At 36.1% G+C, this 19,219-nt stretch overlaps 1 protein-coding gene across 1 annotated transcript in view; it reads right to left on the reverse strand.

Annotated features, from left to right (window-relative positions):
* Positions 1-1,144: 1,144 nt before the first annotated feature.
* si:ch211-196i2.1 (collagen alpha-1(I) chain) overlaps positions 1,145-19,219 on the reverse strand; it is a 94,080-nt gene continuing 76,005 nt past the window's right edge. Inside the window, exons 39-68 of the mRNA XM_053479234.1 lie at positions 18,859-18,966; positions 18,658-18,711; positions 18,525-18,578; positions 18,373-18,426; positions 18,181-18,288; positions 18,023-18,076; positions 17,817-17,924; positions 17,671-17,724; positions 17,511-17,564; positions 16,008-16,061; positions 15,827-15,880; positions 15,639-15,746; positions 15,497-15,550; positions 15,320-15,373; positions 10,245-10,298; positions 10,022-10,075; positions 9,538-9,591; positions 9,365-9,418; positions 9,185-9,238; positions 9,047-9,100; positions 8,889-8,942; positions 8,618-8,671; positions 8,216-8,233; positions 7,596-7,649; positions 7,170-7,232; positions 6,321-6,486; positions 5,559-5,668; positions 5,368-5,448; positions 5,053-5,235; positions 1,145-4,202 (exon numbers count right to left, since the gene is read on the reverse strand). Of these exons, the coding sequence (XP_053335209.1) occupies positions 4,053-4,202; positions 5,053-5,235; positions 5,368-5,448; positions 5,559-5,668; positions 6,321-6,486; positions 7,170-7,232; positions 7,596-7,649; positions 8,216-8,233; positions 8,618-8,671; positions 8,889-8,942; positions 9,047-9,100; positions 9,185-9,238; positions 9,365-9,418; positions 9,538-9,591; positions 10,022-10,075; positions 10,245-10,298; positions 15,320-15,373; positions 15,497-15,550; positions 15,639-15,746; positions 15,827-15,880; positions 16,008-16,061; positions 17,511-17,564; positions 17,671-17,724; positions 17,817-17,924; positions 18,023-18,076; positions 18,181-18,288; positions 18,373-18,426; positions 18,525-18,578; positions 18,658-18,711; positions 18,859-18,966 (2,229 nt within the window). The 3' untranslated portion in view covers positions 1,145-4,052. The remainder of the gene's footprint in view (positions 4,203-5,052; positions 5,236-5,367; positions 5,449-5,558; positions 5,669-6,320; positions 6,487-7,169; positions 7,233-7,595; positions 7,650-8,215; positions 8,234-8,617; positions 8,672-8,888; positions 8,943-9,046; positions 9,101-9,184; positions 9,239-9,364; positions 9,419-9,537; positions 9,592-10,021; positions 10,076-10,244; positions 10,299-15,319; positions 15,374-15,496; positions 15,551-15,638; positions 15,747-15,826; positions 15,881-16,007; positions 16,062-17,510; positions 17,565-17,670; positions 17,725-17,816; positions 17,925-18,022; positions 18,077-18,180; positions 18,289-18,372; positions 18,427-18,524; positions 18,579-18,657; positions 18,712-18,858; positions 18,967-19,219) is intronic.

A 19,219-nucleotide genomic window follows, 5' to 3' on the forward strand; every position in this document is an offset into this window, starting at 1 on the left:
CCATTCAGTGTATGCAGACATGCAAAAAGTAAATAGACACCAATTGATTTACTGTAAATGTTATATTTGTACATTATAAATGTATTATTATATTATAAAAATATTATTATTTTTAAAGTCAGTCTTAAATCATTTAAGATTTCCATAGGTCTTTGTCTTTACTAAATTTCCTGCTCTGCACACCGACCGTGAAGGTTGTCACCCATTCGGCTGAGTCATGAAGCTTCTGTAGTCCCACGGATCTAAATCGTATTAGTATCTTTAAAAATTAGCAGGAACATTTATAATGACGAAAACATATTGTAATGTAGTTATATGAATCAACATTTAGATTTAAGAAAGACTTGAAAATCACCAACTATCCCTTTAATAATTTGTTGATGTATCGTTAAAGGTTTTAAGAACAACAAGGCATACAATTACTGTACTTAGTTACACTAAACCTTGTTTAATCTAGGAGACTCCTCAGATTCAGCCAGTGTTGCTGGCTTTTATTTTGACACTATTAATAATGTTTAAAAGCAGATTCCTCCTGGCTGCGTGTCTATAATAATCAGGCCGATAAAGTATATTTGATCTGTTATAGTATATAGTATTAAGCAATTTCCCTCTGGGATTAATAAAGGCATTTGAATCTTAAAATTCCCAGGTATTTGTCCCGGGGCAGTCCACCCACAGAGTTGTCATGATGGTCCCTAATTTGTGGACAGGGATAAAAACAGCCCCAGCCATCCAGGAAACTTTACTTTTCGCACTAGACTTTTTTGTAGGTAGTGTTTTCCTGGTATCTGCCAAACCCTGAATCGTCCATCAGATAGTGAAACATGATTAATTACTCCAGAAAACATATTTCTAGTTCAGTTACAGCTCGCTTTACTGCACTCCGGCTGACACTTTGCATTGTACACAGTGATACGAGGCTCGCGTGCAGCTGAAGCTTGGCCGGGAGGAAGCTCCTGATGCACAGTTCTTGCACTGACGTTGCTTTCAGAAGCAATTAAAATTCTTTTGTGAGTGATGCTACAGAGGATAGACAATTTTCATGCTACATGCTTAAGCCCTCAGTGGCCCTGCACTTAGTGCAAGTCTGCTGTTGCTTCTAGATACTGCTATTTCATGGCTATTTCCAGTCAACTGGGAAAAGTAAGCAGAGCAGAATTTTCTTAAAATGATGTTTGGCATCTTATGACAATGCTTTTAAAAATCACTTAGCCTTTCAGTATATATAGTTATAATAGCAGTGCTTGTCTCTAGTCATTTAGGTATCTAATGTCATATGGTTCATATTTACCAAACCAACAATTCAATATTATTTCTTGGGGAAAGAAAAAAAGGTTTAATATTTATTAACTTTCCATAGGGTGAAGACTATTACAATTTTACATTAAATCAAACATTAAGTGCACTGAAAAGTATCTTACAGTCCTGTTTGTCACAGATTCAATTACGAAGTAAAAAAAAATGTTGTTAGTGCTGTCCAGAGAACACTTGGTGATCATGGCAAAGCATTCAAAAGATGCACAGATCTGTTGACAATATTTTTTTATAAACATCAATTTCAGTTATACAAAAAATATAAAACAATACACAATTACAAAAGAATACGTCAGTTGATCTTTCAGATTCATGTAATGAGAGCAGATGACCAGCATATGACTTAAAATACTACTATGTGTTACAAAGAAAATATTTATTATAAAAAAAAGTCTAATGGTAACTTTGTATAATTCAGCCAAATAAGTTAAAATAATTAAACTATGCAATTGTATGTGTACTGACTTTTTTTTCTCATTTTCAATGAGTGTGAATTTGTGTTTCCTGGAGTTTATATTGAGTTCCTCAGTGATACTAAACAAAGTCTCTTATAAAAAATAATGAGTTAGTTATTTATATTTATATTTTTTAATAAAGCACCTAATCATATTTTTCAGAAACAAGCCATGCCATGCCATGCATTCCCTGAGGCCTACATATCATTACCATTCAAAAAAACTTGTTGTTTTAACAAAAGACAGAACAAAGTGTATCAGAATATTTGATGTTTGCAGTACAGACAGGATTTTCATAAAAGACCAAAACACAAATCATGAACATGTCTTTTTTTCTCATTTCTGTGTTACAGTAAAATCAAATATTTAATTGAATTCAATTTTATTATACCACAGCACTGTTAATGCTTGCTTCTGTTTGGTGTTGATACGTTTCCTTTATCTTACAGAACTCTTAAATTCTTAAAATCACGAGGTGTGCATTATTATTGTCTTACTGTATAATAGAGTAAAACATTAATGATGAGTTAATTTGCTCGCTCTAATATATGATGATTTCTATTGTAACATCATACAATCAGAATTGTACAATAAATTTTTCACATAATCTAGGAAAATTGTTAAAGGCAAAGCTGTAACTTTTACAGCTTTTTAATGGACAACTTTTGTTTCCTCAAAAATCTGCGGTTGAAGGAATTAACTTGACTTGTACACTGATTGTGTAAAGCTGCTTTGGGACAATGCCAATTGTTAAAAGCGCTATACAAATAAAATTGAATTGAATTGAATTGAATTGTGGACATTCCTAAATATAAGTATAGCTCTAAATTGATCAAACTATGATTTTTCATTTTTACAGTAAATAAATAATTATTTTTAGCATTGGCAAAGTGCTGTGGTATAAGTAGAATAAAACACTTCAGCAATGATGTTAGTGAAAATTAATCAACCTTAAAAAAATGTTCCTATTCACTAATTCTGGGGATGAGTCAAAAATTATCCACACTTTGGCTTTAGATTTTATTCTAATTAACTTTAGGGAAAAGGCGAAATCCATAGCTTTCGACGTAATCTTCTCGCTTTTTAATACACTTTGTACATCTGTTAACAAGCTTTCTTATTCCCTTATTAAAAAATGTTTTAGTCTAAGCTGTGAGCCACGAATGCCCCGCTGTCTTCAATTCTTCATTAGCAGTGAATCTCTGTCCACATATGTCTGCTTTCAGGGGACCAAACAAGTCAGATAAAGCATGATCAGGACTATAAGGAGGAGTATGTGGATGTTTGTCATCAGCTGTGGTCGTAGACAAGCGTACCGACTCCTTCTTGAGGACTAACACTTGAGCGACCTTTCTTAAACTTTTTTAATCATTTATTTATTCACTACAGTTACAAATGAACTGATGTAACACATTCACACCTGCACAGCAGTGACTAGGGAGATGGTAGCCTTCAACAGAAAGCGCTGACGAGACCGTGGCCAACAGACGTTTTAATATAACCGCAGTGCAGATACTATTTAACTCACCCTTGTATTTTCTTCTGACCTGTAACAAACATGAAGTGTGGTACAGCAGTTTTATCCTGTTATATTACATTTTAGCACCTGAGAAATGAAGACCTGTTCAGACATGACAATTCAATGAGATTAACACAGAGCTACAGTATACAAAAATCTCAATTAGCTCTAAAACCACTAGACCAAACATACGGAACACTAAGAGCTAGAAAGGGGAAATCATTTTAATCTCTTAAATTTGTTTTATAGATTGTGGTTAAAGATCAGGTCAAAGCTGTGTTCTCTTTAAAACACATTGTTATACTATAAAAGCTTCAATTTCAAATAGGAAAAGTTTGTAAAAGGATTATAATGAAACGAATCCAAATGTATCATAAGTATACTGTAGATATAATTTAGAAACATTTTCTGGTTCTTCAGTTAAACACTGTGCAACCACATAGTGGTTACATGAACATGCACTGGAATTCTCGGTTTACTGAGATGCAGCAAAAAATAAAGTCCAATAGTCCACAGTCCATTATAATTTATAAAATGCTAATGTGTGTAAACAAACTTGATGGGTTATTTGTTTAAGAGCACCAGAGAAACAAAAGTGCTTTTTATAAAGTGTCATTAACCTGTAATAAGGATGGTAAAGGGCATGAGGAACAACCCGCAGGTCTTCTTTTCATCCTAATGTTGTACAGTTTACCTCTTTCTTCTTCGACTGCTGTTTGTGGGTGAGGTTATATCCCGTTAATGCAATCTCTCTCTTTCACACTCTAGCTAAAACACACCGGGCCTACAGTAAAGCCAAACTCATGTGAAAGGGTGCTGCTGGCAAACACTGCGATGTCCCGCAGAGGGAGCAGATCTTTATCCACAAACTGAAGCACGGATTCCCGTGGCCCTGGATCCACGTCCTTGGCAGCCTGAAATCACACATGCGCACATGTTTACACCTTACACTAAAAATCACACTTTAAAAACCCTTGTAATTGTAAACCAAGAAGAAAAAATGCTCATTGAACATTAATCTTAATAATTAACATGGAATCCAATTTCCCTTTATATTTTATTTGAACTTCGTTCCTCATTAAGAGTTTAATCCTCATTAGCTGTTTCTTGAATTACATAAACTGCTGATAGTGTGCTAGTGTGATTTAGCCTTTAATTAACTAGGGTATTACAGCAGCATTTTAATCCTCTGGTCCACAGGTGACAAATCTTCTCCAAAAATATCAGGATTTCATTCTTACCAATCAGAAAGCCAAGCCTGATTCTACCTGTTTAAATAGTTGTTCTTGGCTTCTAATAGACTGTGAGCTATGGCTTCTGTTCGGCTTGAAACGCTGCACACCCGCTGGCTCTATCTGGAGAAGATTTGAAACCCCTGCTATAGTCTGTCCAGCTTATGTACTTCCTCATCTGTACACTCTGCTCATCCTATCAGGGTCCAAACTCATGAGGCTCCTTATCTTGTATATTGCTATCCAGCTGAAACTAAATGCGTTTTGCACACTAAATCTGTATTGCACTCTGAAACTTTGAACCTAATGTATCTGGTCATTAGCTATTCCTACTGTGGATTTCCGAGTAACGTAATGTAACACTGAACATCCCTGAAAAATAGTAAGTGAAGAAATAAGCACTTGCTCTGTTGAGAAACATCCAGCAAAATAGCACCAAACTCTCTTAACGCATCGCAGATGTTTCACTATAAATATATTTTAGTGTCATTCAGGGTGGAGTTGTACTTGAATATTATTAGATATCCTATACCACACAGTCTTGAAGGGCGCCCTGGTAGCTCTGCTGGATTGAGCTGGTAAGAAACCGTGCTTGTCGCTGTGTTTGTCCCAGTCTGTGTCCAGGATAGCAGGTGTAGGTCAATCTCTGCTCCGCCAGGTTGCTCTGAAGTCTGAGAAAACGTGCCTGGACCACCGTGAGCCCTGTGTATTCAAACTGGAAAGAGGAAAAAAAGAGGAAAAAGAAGAAGGCATTTTTATTTGATAAATATTACTATGTCCTACACTATCTGATTCCGATAAGCAGTATATTAATTTACCGGACAAAAACACCCTGAAATTTGCTTACCGTAAACCCCTCCTCAAGGGAACTGAGCCAGTAGAAAGCACTATCTGATACACAATCATTCAACCATGCTCTCATGGGCAGCTGTAGATAATGAAAATGATATAATTACAGGTTTAATGTTCCTTCCCAGAAAAGAATCTCAATAATATAGCACGGAGTGAAAGCTATTTTTTGCAATCGGAGGCAGTCACCTGTGCAGTTCTGGGGTAGAGGCAGGTCTCTGCTCTTGATTCAGAGAAGTTACAGTAAGCCAAAAGAGCATCCAGAGGGCTGCCTTGATTCGGGTCGATATAATAGAATCCTGCAATCAAAAAGAGTCGCAACAACTTTAAAAAGCCGATGTACTGTATTTTATTTATGTTATTAAGTTTGACTAAAAAATTAGTATCATCTTTTCAGGTTTATCAGGTTTCAATTGTTTGTCCCAAATGCTTTTAACTGTGTCACTGCTAATGCATGTTTGTACAAGAAACTACAATTTCAGAGCACTTGAGCTTTCTACACATTTAAACACTTTCGCAAATGGTAGAAAGCATATAAATCACCCAAGCACATGGAACATGGAATTGGTGCTAAATAATGAATGAAGAATTCAACAGTAATACATTTTAGATCTAAAGACCTATCTGCAGAAGATCTATTCTGCAGTCAGCTTTTAATACATTTTAGGAAAAACCACTACAATCCCTTCAGCCACTCAGATTCTAGCTTCCATGGCTAAGATTTTTTTTCCTGTTCTTATGCACTTTCCTAGTTCTTTGCTCCGGCATCCAAGTGCACTAGCATATGTTCTGTTAGGCAGTTGGTTGGTTGGGGCCACTTCAACACTAAGGAACTTGGGAAAACAATAATACAACCACACGAGGGTGAATTTTAAACAGACTTAATATTGAAAAGCGAAAGTGCCCTCAGTAGTGCCCTGGGATGGAACTGCAAAATTATGAGGTTCTGACCACTGGTGTAGTTAGGGTGGCTTAGCCACAGTTCTAGGCAGGTAGAGGCTGGATACTCTTTACTGCCATCAGGTGGATCCAAAAACAGCCTCAGGTCACGGTACAGAGAATCCAAGAGCACCTGGATAAATGAGTAGTTGGGCTTGTCTGAGACGTACATGAGATCCTGTTGGGTAAAAAAGAGGAAAAAAAATCATCAGAATGAAAAAATGGTCAGGGGTAAAATAAGTGATTTTTAAACACCTACTTATACAGCAGTATACACAACATAAGCATGTCTACAGTCTAGGCCAGAACCATTGAATTCTGGTGTAAGTAGATGAGCTTTTTGAATTGAGAGGAACATATTGTAGAAATCCCTCAATTTCTTGATTGTTTGCTTTACGGTGATAAACCTAAATTAAACAAAGTCTGACTTCTCCTGATACACTTACCAGCCGTCTCTGCACATTACCGGAAAAGAGTACGCACACACACACGTCTGAATGTACCTTCTGGTTTATTCGCATAACAGATTATTTAGGATTTCAAATGGCAAATTAAATCCTGAATCAAATGCCTAAATGTAAATGTACATTTATGTACATTTACATTTAGGCATTTGGCAGATGCACTTATCCAGTGCGACTTACATTTTTATCTTATTACACATCTGAGCAGTTGAGGGTTAAGGGTCTCGCTCAAGGGCCCAAGAGGGACAACTTGGTGGCCGGGGGATTTAAACCTGGGACCTTCTAAAACATAGTGCCTTAACCACTCTGCTATCCCTGACTGCTGAGTACACACTTCATCCTATTTCTAACTGCTTGTTAAATCTAGTTATCCACAACATTTGTTTTTCCCCCTTACTTTTATTTGAGCCATAGTCAAGTTCACAGAGAGTCCTGGAGGTCCTGGGGATCCGGGTGGTCCCTAAAAAAACAAAAACACAAATAATCAAATGGCAGAGCAGACAGAAAAGTCACACATTATATTTGAAAGGCACATATGAATAAAAATGTTATTTATTTAGTGAAAATATTAACCAGCAGTCTTAATCGTTAAGTGTCTTTTGATTTATTTTTTTAGTCAGGCTCTGATTAAACTGTCTTTCCCATGTCTAGAATCCTTGTAATATTTTATTTAAACACTTCTTTTTAGTGATAACATTCAATTTGTATGCATGAGTTTTTGAAATGCAAAGTTTGTTATTGCTGAAAAATCACAGCTGAATGTTAAGCAGCCTCATATAAATAGCTGTAAAAGCAAAACTGCCTCTGATCGTAAGAAACTTACTGGAAGGCCTCGCTTTCCTGCTGGCCCAGATGCTCCCTGAAAACCCTTCAAACCCTGCAAATACAGATGGACAGCTTTTATTGTTATTATACATATGCATGTACATATACATAGTGAAGGTCAAATATAATATATGCATCCCGTGGTTTCTGGATGAAAACAGAAATGTTCCTTTTTTATAAGACTACACCTTATATTATTATAAAAAAATTATCAATAAATTATGTGATACTTTCTGAATGACATTACATTAACAAAATGTCTTACTGATAGAAGTGAGCAGCTGAAATGCTCATTACCTTACTTATCATATTTGCTATAAAGACCAATATAAGGGGCACTATTTTATATATATAGCCTCCTATCCAGACCAAAATGCACTGAATCATGAATGATCTGAACATTTAACTACAGTATATCCATCAAACAAAAATATTAAAAATCCAGAAATATTAAAAGCACTTTTCTATTTTAAAAACACCAACATGGATTTGATGGTTTTGGTCATCACAACAACATTTTCACTGACTGCCCATCTGCTCAAACACGTGCATTACCATTTATAAGAACACTGGGAACTTACAGCTTCTAATTTAAGCATATAAATAAATTAATCATACCTTTGTTCCAAATAAGCCCTGCAAAAAAGGAGAAATAAGAATGGCTTTATTCAAAGATTATCTAATGTGATGAGTTTTTGTTACTTTGTTTATAAGATAATAAAGATAATTGATGTCACATTTTAAGATACATCTATATTTTCAACATGCTAAAATGTACATCATAAAAAAGGGCAGACAATAGGCCTGAGCTCCTGTTTAGATTTTATATGACAGTTTTTCAATGTTGGCATTATAAAGGCAAAATAAATAAATAAATAAATAAATAGGTAAATAAGTAAGTAAATAAACATTTAAAAATGTTATGTTCATACAATTCTCTTACATGTATTGCTGCTATTTTGTGCAATGCTTTTTAAAATACTCTTTAGAAATTAATGTGCATTACAGCTCAATACTCACAGGTAGTCCAGGTATTCCAGAAGTCCCTCTTGGGCCAGATGGACCAATACTGCCCTGGAGACAAAAGCCTCACTTTTAGTATAAAAATATAATTTACTGTAAAGCAGTATCAGTAAAGCTCTAGGCATAAACATAGATTTCTGTGCCTAAATTAATTTTATTATCTGCATGTACCAGTGATAACCAGTAATAGCTCTAGTTAGTAACTCCAGCTGGTGGATGATGAAGCATTACTTTAACATCAAACAGAACCTGAATAATCCCATGTTACCTGATCCCCCTTTGGTCCCGGTAATCCAGGTGGGCCCAAAGGACCCTGGTCTCCCTACAACGCAATCAAATTGATTAAACTCTACAAGCACAGTGTCTAAAATTTGCATTAACTGGACATATCTTCTGAGATTGAATTGACTAAGGTAAACCTCGTACCCTTAATCCATCGTTTCCCAGTGGACCAGGCAGCCCTTGATCACCCTTCTCCCCCTGCCAAAAAAGGATATCAACAGGAGTTACATACTCAAGAACACTGTAAAGTTTTGTTGGATTGTCTGCTGTGATATACTGTACCTCTTCTCCTTTTGGACCTTCTTCTCCTTTCTCTCCTCTTTCTCCTATAACACCCTGGCAGAAAAAAATATGATTGGGACTTCAAAGCTATTAGCTGACAAGTCAGTTTTCTTTATCTAGCACAATTACATCATTGTGAAGTAGACTGTCCTGCGATTTGGGTGGATGGAGCAGACTTACCATAGACCCCCCCCATCCTGGAAGTCCTTTCTCACCCTTCTCTCCATTCTCACCCTATTGGACAGGACAGCCAAGAGATCTGTAGTCAAAACTTTCCTATTCATTGTCACGCTTGTAGTATTATTGGTTTATATAGATGATACTGTATTACTACTAAACCAATGAACTCAAACCTTTTCTCCTCTTGGTCCTCTTTTGGCCCTTAAACCAGCTTTGCCCCTTTTTCCCTTACAAGAATAAAAAAAAGTTTTTTCAGTTAGTATTTATGATTAAATTAGCCTATTTATCAAAGTAACTCTGCATTATATAAGTAACTACAATATAAAAGAACAGAATGGACCCTTTTCACACACACAGGCTTCTGCTGCTGAAAATAACCTTTAAAGGGTAGATTTACTTCTACTTTAACAACAACGCAGTAAAAGAAAGCCTATTGGAATCGCACAACCACAGTGAGTAGAAAGGTTTTGCTGCCTGACTGAAGCTAATCTGGGTTTAACCTCAAGTTTGAATGGCTCGCTAGAAAATCAATGCAATTTAATGATAATAAATACCCTTTACATATTGGTACAGACTTAATAGTAATCTTCATCCCACACACTCTAAGTCCATTCATCCATGTAAAAAACATTTTGAAGATGATTTTGGTAAGCTCACCTTCCTACCGACGAGACCCATATTTCCTGGTGGTCCATTAATGCCATCATCTCCCTAACACATACAGGCACTTTCATTAGCTGACATTCACAACCTTTTTAAGCTCTATTAAACTGTGCAAACTTTAAACATTGTCCTCTGTGGTAATAAAAAAGCACTAGCAGGAGTACTTTGGAAAGGACAAAGAGATTAAGCCAAAATGAAAATGCCACTATGACCTTACCTTTTCTCCTTTCATGCCTTGTCTTCCCTCCGGTCCTGGTTGACCCACCCTTCCCTAAATCAATCAAAGCTCATTAAAAAAGTTGGACAAAACTTAAAAGACGAATTGACAAATTTGGCCTTGAGTGGAATTTCACAGATTACATTCAGTGTTTTTTTTTTTTTTTTTTATTATAGATTCGTGCAGGCTTGCACTGTGAGGTAAATAGAATGTGTGTATATACTGTAGACTGTTTCAATGAGATAAACAATAAGTTACTGTACATATTTGTGCCTGGACCGTTTTTGGTGGTGCCATTTTTCAAAAGTCAGGCTGTCAAAATAATATGACAAGCTTGAACATCTTGAACAAACAGCAATATATCATCATATGTCATTACCGGGTTCTTTGATAAAAAAAAGAAAAAAATCTGCAGACATGAATCTATCCCTTGAAGTGACTTTCTGATGTGTTTCATTACCTTGCTGACAGTAGTTTAAATTTTGACAGCTATTTCAATTTTAGTTTTAGTCTTAGTTCCAGGATAAATGTCCCTGTTAGTTTTTATTATATTTAGTCAATCTTACCATCCTATTTTTAAAATCAAAACAATAGGCGCAGTATGGATAATAGTATTTTGAAACTTTTTCTATTTAAATATGAATTTACAGATTTGCACTGTTGTAGGGATAGCTCTAGGGTCACAATCATTTGCTAGCCTATTAGCTTGATGGGTTTGGCAACGGTTTAGCTATGAAATAAAATAAAATACATCACATATAAGAAAACATAATTATCCCAAAGAAGCTGTAAAACTGGGTGATTATTATGGTATGCCGTGTCTCTTCAGGTTTGTGGTATTTTTCCCAGCAGTTGTGTGCCCACACTGTTTCCCCTCCAATATTACTATACATTGCCTTTTTTTTCTCCGGTTCAATATAAAGAAAATGAGCCCAATTATCGTCTCTGCTTTTTGCCCCAAGTAATACTGATATGATGACGAAGAGTTAAAGATGACTGAGCTTGTAACATCTCGTCATTGCACACGCAAACTACTCCTTTTATGATGGGCGCCGTGACCCGTGAAATACTGCTGATCATGACATAATAAATAAACACCGTATCGCAGCGGATTGTGACAAAAAAAAAATTATGTTTTATTAGTTTTTTCTTTTAAACTACATTTTAGTCTCGTCCATTTTCCGTCAAAATGTTGCATGCTGATTTCGTCAGTGTTACTGTTAATTAATATACATCACATCTCACCATCGTCTCGTCTTGGTCATAGGAAAAAAGGTTAATATTTTTATATATTGGAGAGTACGTTTAAATCGCGATGGGAAGGTTTGTGAGTAATGATTGTGAAATGGGAATAACTGTTTTACACCATTTTTAAGTTACAACATGCAGCTAGTATTGACCTCTGAATTAAATTTTTGTTTTCAAACAAAAAAAATGAAAATGAAAATGTCATCATGCAACATTGTTGCATGTAATTATTTAATAGTTTATATACAGTAAGTGAAATTAAATGTGTGACACAGGGTCTGGTGTTTATTCAAGCATTTATTTGTGCGTCATCTTTCCAAAATCGATACATTTTCATTTTTGAAAGCAAGTTTACTATTGGCCTGAAGGAATATTAAACAACTTAACAACATGGTACAGTGGAACCCTGGATTACGAGCATAATTCATTCCGGAAGTGGACTTGTATTTCAAAACACTCATAAACCAAATAGAATTTTCCCATAAGACATAATGGAAACTCAAATTATTTGGTCCACAGCCCCCAAAAATAAATACATAAAAATAATTAACACAAAATATTAAGTAAAAATAAAACAAATTAACCTGCACTTTACCTTTACAAAAAGTACAAATAAATCCTGACTGATAAGTGTTTCCTTTTGTGCGCACAGGCGCTGTGTGTGTACAGTTGTGTTCAAAATAATAGCAGTGTGTTGAAAAAAGTAAGTAAAGCTCCATATCCATATCCATATCCACTTTTAATTTAAATCACAAATGCATTGGACACCCTGCACGTTCTATTCTGAATTACAATATGAAAAAAAATGTGCTAAATGTATTATTGGTTTACAGATAGTAAAGAAAAACAAATATTAGTCTGTTCAAAAAAATAGCAGTGTCATCATGCATCTTTACAAGTGATGAATTTACTGTTCAAATAAAAAATTCTCTAATTCTAAAAATTCTTGAAGTTTAATATTCCTTGTGCATCTTTGAACTAATATTTAGTTGTATTACCATGGTTTCTGAGAACTGCTTCACATCGGTGACAATTGTACTACAAGCCACAATTCCTCCGCATTTCTTGGTTTTTGCCTCAGAAACAGCATTTTTATTGTCAGGCCACAACTTTTCTATCGGATTACGGTCTGGGGATTGGGCTGGCCATTCCATAACGTTATTCTTGTTGGTCTGGAACCAAGATGCTGCTTGCTTACAGGTGTGTTTGGGGTCTTTGTCTTGTTGAAACACTTATTTCAAGGGCATTTCCTCTTCGGCATAAGGCAACATGACCTCTTTAAGTATTCTGATGGACTCAAATTGATCCATGATCCCTAAAATGTAATAAATAGGCCCAACACCATAGTACGAGTAGCATCCCCATATCATGATGCTTGTGCCTCCATGCTTCACTGTCTTCACAGTGTACTGTGGCTTGAATTCAGTGTTTGGGGGTCGCCTGACAAACTGACAAACTGTGGCCTCTAGACCCAAAAAGGAAAATCTTGCTTTCATCAGTCAGGTGTTTTTTGACCATGCTGGAACAGATCATTGGCTGAGTCTTTGCCAATTTTGTTATTCTTCGATCCATTCGAATGGTAGTTTTCCATTTTCTTCCACATCTTTCTGGTTTTGATCTCCATTTTAAAGCATTTGATATTATTTAAGCAGAGAAGCCTATCATTTTCTGCACTTCTTTGAATGTTTTTTTCCATCTCTAATCAACTTTTGAATCAAAGTGCGCTGTTGTTTTGAATAATGCCTGAAACGACCCGTTTTACTCTGATGTTCAGAGGAAAATACACAATAAGGGGAATTTGTTTGACACCTGTTTTTCACAGAATATATCTCATCCAAGGGAGTGGGCTCACTCACAATTTTGCCCAAAAACACAGCCATGAATAATACTTTACTTATTTAGTACAATACTTTGTACTAAAATACCATCCAACAACAGTTTGGTGAAGAACAATGCATTTTCCAGCACAATGGAGCACCTCAGGCAAAAGTGATAATTAAATGGCTCGGGGACCAAAACATTGAAATTTTGGGTCCATGGCCCGGAAACTCCCCAGATCTTAATCCCATTGAGAACTTGTGTTTAATCCTTAAGAGGCGGGTGGACAAACAAAAACCCACTAATTCTGACAAACTCCAAGTAGGGATTATAAAAGAATGGGTTGCTATCAGTCAGGATTTGGCCTAGAAATTAATTGAGATCATGACCAGTCGAATTGCAGAGGTCCTGAAAAAGAAAGGCCAACACTGCAAATACTCACTCTTTGCATAAATGTCATGTAACTGTCGATAAAAGCCTTTGAAACGTATGAAATGCTTGTAATTATATTTCAGTACATCACAGAAACAACAAACAAAGATTTAGCAGTTTAGCAGCAAACTTTGTGAAAACTAATATTTGTGTCATTCTCAAAACTTTTGGCCATGACTGTACACACCCGCTGTAGACATGCATACAGACACAAAATAAAATGTTTTATGCACACACATGTGGTCACAGTGTTATAGTAAACAGTACATGCGTGCACGGATGTTAATTATACCAGTAAGAGACGCGCACTAAGACCCAGCAGGGATCTTTTACCCACAATTCCAGAGCGTAAGAAAAAGAAAAATGTTGACTCAGTTGTGATAACATGACGCTCTGCATCAAAAAAGAAGCGCATGCGTGATACATGATACTCGGTACTTGTAAACCAAGACTTGCTCGTTTTCCAAGTCAAAATTTATTCAAAATCTTTGTTTGTCTTGCACCGCGTTACTCGCAATCCGAGGTTTCACTGTACTGGTATTAATTTAAACAGGCTGTTATTTAAGATATCAGATATATCAGTATTTTACTTTGCTAGTATTTAAGATGTTAGAATAGATGATGGGTGGATCGTCTGCTGATATGTTCCATTTTCCTGTTAACCTTACCGTAATATCGGATTGTGTTTGAAGCCAACATACACAGTTGGCTATGAAGCAATAGCCTTTATTTCTCAGACCACATCTTTAAATTCATTTATAGAATGATATTTAGGCATAGCTAAAAACAAAAAGCACAAAGCTTACAATACAAAGATGAAAAATTTAAAAAGAGCTCAAATTACCCATAAATTAATAATAAACATTTTCTCTATATAATTTTTTTATTCATTATAATTTACTTATACTCTCTTTTATTTTCTTTGTATCACTTATCTGAACTTGGGGCACAAGGCAGAATACACCCTAGGTGGGGTGCCAATTCATCAAATATACACTATGAAAAATTTGGAAACACAACTAAGCCTATGCATGTCTATGCATGTCTTTGGACTGTGGGGGGAAACCAGACTACCCAGAGGAAGCCCATCAAGCACAGGGGAAAACTGCAAACTCCATGCGCCTAGAGGCTGGAATCAAACCATCGATCCTGGAGGTACGAGGCCACAGTGCTAACCTCTATGCTACCATGACGCCACTCCAATATATGGTAGCAGGCAATCTTTAGAGGAGCTTATTCCTCCTCTGCAAAGAAAGTCAGCTATACCAATGAAGTGAACCAGGATCAAAACATTCTTAGCACTTTTACAGTGAGGTGTAGGCAATAGAGAAATATTTCTCAGGGGTCACAAACTAATAAGTATTGATAATTGTAAAGGTAGGGTATTTATGATCTTCTTACATTATTTAACCTCAAAAAGTGATTTCCTACAACCTTAAGAAACACTCATTGATACAATATTGTGTAAATTTTAAACACATATGATAGGCCTTCAGGTATTTTTATAAGATCTTGTCTGAAAAAAATAACATCAACAACAACAAAAAAAACTCTGAACTCCCTTGTTCCATCCCTACCTGGACTCCTGGTGGACCTGGTGGTCCCTGAACTCCTGACTCTCCCTGAGGTCCCTGTGGATTAGAAAGTGGGAAGTATGGACCCTGAGACAGAAATTTCACAATGCCACACAAATAGCTTTTGAATAAAGAGATATTGCTTGAATTGTGTGAAAGGAAATAAAGGAAAATCCAAACCTCTAGACCAGGCAATGCAGGAGGTCCTTGAATACCTGGAAGGCCATCTGGTCCCTAGAAAACATTAATTATTATAAATATATAGCATTTATTATGTAGAATGTTTTATTACAAGTTCAAGCAGTTCATTGTGGTCACTTACCTGCTCTCCTGTTTCCCCTGGGGTCCCTGGATCTCCTTTCTCTCCATCCGGACCGGCATAGCCTTTTGGGCCCACATTTCCTTTTGGACCCACAGGCCCATCAATACCCTGTATTTAAGGCAGGTAAAATGAATTAATAAAAATTTTTCAAATTATATAGACACTAACAGACAGTAGCAGAAGCTAACCTGTAGTCCGGGTTTTCCAGTGTCTCCTGTCACGCCTCTCACACCAGCAATTCCCTAATTTAAACACAGAAATGATTTAGATATAAATAATTGTTTAAATAATTTTTCTTGTTTTTGGGTAAAAAATAAAAATATTCTTGGTGAAGAATTGTAAAGAATAATTGTGCATCAATTTTCATACCTGAGGCCCCAGATTTCCAGAAATGCCAGACAAGCCAGATGGCCCCATCTCCCCCTGGGAGTAAGAAGAAGTTTTTATGTTAAGTATAAACAGTGTATGAAATATATTTCCCCCCCAAAAAAATTTACTTATCAGCCATTAGCCCTTGTCAATAGATCGTAGGCTAGTGGATATCATGCTATCATTATGAAAAACATGCTTTTTACAGTATATGAATGCACCAAACAGAACTTTAGTAGTTCAGTTCATTTCTACTAAAAGTCTTATCCAATGTTTTACTAGCAATTGAGTAAGTAAACAGGCAAAAAACAGGATTAATAACCCAATACGTTGCATGGACGCAAGGCAGGCAAAACCTGAAGGCATTAAACCTGGTGGTATGTTTTATTGCCCTATTCCAAAAACAGACAAAATATTGCAGTGCTAAGGCTACAAAATATTACTACACACTGTCATAACAAGGACACTGTGTAATTGAGGCTACACATTTCTCATACAAAGCACTGTGGGGGTATTTTTGTATGATTTGGACTGAACATTTAAGTGATAATAAACACTTTCTTTATTTAAAAAATTTATTTTTTTTATTTTTTTTTAAACAGTACTAAAAGTACTAAAAATAAAACATAAAAAAAGAAAAAAATAACTGTTTACAGGATGAAGGACATTTTACAGGAAACAATCTGTTTTAAATTTCTATTTGTAGATAACGGGCAGCTTTAAATGTATAAGGTTTGATTAGTGAATGCATATTTAAAATTAATCAAAACCTACAGAGATGGAAATGCTGTTTCTAATGGTGGTTAAAAAAGCCACTTAAATAAAACTTCCATCATGCGGAGCATTTGTCCCAATAAATTTGAATGAATAAGCAACTGAGTCAGTGAATAAGTAAATAAGTAAGTGAATGAGTGAATAAGTTAATAACAGAATGATGAGTGAGTGAGTGAGTGAGTGAGTGAATGACTGAATGAGTGATTGAGTACAAAGTAAAATCCCAAGTGGTGATTTAACACCAGTTGAAAGTCCAACTGGACTCATATAAACACTGCAGGGTTTTAATTCAACACTGGGGAATGTGCTGTGTAAGTGAGTTACAAAACAGGTTCATAAGGTGCTTCATTATCTACGGTAAATGTTTGTACAGGCACATTTTTTTTCTATACAGTAGATACAATCAATAAAAAGGCACCCTAAAAGCTACATCACTGCTCCCTAATGTCTAATTATGTTTAAGAAATAATTTAAAGGTACACTCTATACAAACCAAATGTACAAAACACATTCAAAGTATCTACACCATTTATTACTTTTTTTTTTTTAAATGTATGTTTTAGTTTTGGGCACCTTAATGCATCAGCACATTTTTTATGGCATTTGAAAAAAAAAAATCATCATAAGAATCCATTAGAGATGCCTGAGTGCACTCTCATTTGGCTTAAGTTATTGATTTTATACACAGATTTCACGGCAAAATGTAAACCTGTGAAATAAATCTAGTACCTTATTCCCTGTTGGTCCATTTGCTCCTACTGGTCCTGGTGGTCCCACTTCACCCTAGGTTAAAAAAAAAAGAATATTTAAAATTGCTGATTATGTGGCACATTAAATCAAAACACTCCTGTTTTATGGAAATGACATAATGAAAAGAAAATCCACTCACAGGAAGTCCTTTCAACCCAACAAGGCCAACTCCACCTATAAGACCTGGCTCAGCCTGAGGATAAAGAGAAAAGAGTTATCTTCTCATAAACATAAATCACCTTTTCCGCACATAAAGGAGATTATCCCTGCTGTTTCTGCTCTTACCATAAGGCCAATGTTGCCCTTGTCCCCTTTTGGTCCCCTCTCTCCTCTTTCCCCTACTGCTCCCCAGGGTCCTTCCAAACCAATCATCCCCAGTGAACCTCTTTCACCCTAAAAAAAATCGCAACAAACCTTAATATGTATTGAGAGTGGTATCTTTCTCAAAACAGATGATATAAATTCTGTAGTTAATTTTTTAAAACACTTACCTTTTCCCCTTTGGGCCCAGGGTCACCAGGAGCTCCAGGTTTACCAACATCTCCCTTAATTGATGACACATCAAACGATTGCTTGTACTGTATAGTATTATGTAGCATACAAACAGACCTTAATGATACGGTGTGCTAAAAAAAAGAAAAGCATTTACCTCTTTACCCGGTGGCCCAGGTGGACCCTGCTGACCTTTTGTACCTTGTAAACCACCATCTCCTTTTTGACCCTGGGGACCAATTTTACCACAGGGGCCTCGTTCTCCCTAGTAGTAAACACGAACAATCAGGATCCTTAAAATCAAAGATTTCTGTCATAAAATAATGTTCAATCCATGTTGAAACATTACCTGATCCCCTTTTCTCCCCGGGAGACCCTCTTGACCAACTAGACCTGGTGGTCCCTAAGCAACAGAAAAGTACAAAATTAGTAGAATGTAGGGGGGAAAAAAAACTTTCACTAATTCTATCTTGTAAATACTGTAATAGTGGATAATCTGACCTGTTCACCTTCAAGTCCAGAAGGACCCATATCACCTGGAGGACCCATTATACCCTGGTAGTTCAAACATGTTTTCGAGTAAGTAATTAAAAAAGTGCAATATTAATAAAACTTAGGCTCTTAGTAACCTTACCTTCTCCCCTCTCTCTCCAGCAGTTCCATGCAGCCCATTTTCACCTTGAGAGCCCTGAGGAGAATAATGCAACATTTTCAGCATGTACCCTATTAAACATACCAATACTTCACGACCACGGACCATTAATCATGAAGTCTCATTTTTATTACGCAGAAATGTTATATAGATTTTCCATTGTTGCTTGAGCGCATGACTTACCGGGATACCTGGGGGCCCTCTTGGGCCTGGATCTCCCGGAACTCCTTTACTGCCCTCAGGCCCTGGTCTTCCCATCATCCCATCAGCTCCCTTTAGCCCTGGAGGACCCTGCAACAAAGAAAGCAATGTATGCCCTATAATAGTCACTATGTTTTATTGATAATAAATCACACCACACTGGTGTATAAGACAAGCATGCTTAAATTTGGTTTGCTTAGCAAAAAAAATAAATAAAATAAAATAAAATAATAATAGTGTGGTAGAGCCTCCAGCATCCCTGGTAGGATCCTGAGCTTGGGATACTGTCTAAGTGATTCCACATCTTCATCATTAATACCAATCATGTGACCAATTGTCACAA

Source organism: Clarias gariepinus, chromosome 19 (genome assembly GCF_024256425.1).
Source record: "Clarias gariepinus isolate MV-2021 ecotype Netherlands chromosome 19, CGAR_prim_01v2, whole genome shotgun sequence".
NCBI classification, from domain to species: Eukaryota; Metazoa; Chordata; class Actinopteri; order Siluriformes; family Clariidae; genus Clarias; species Clarias gariepinus.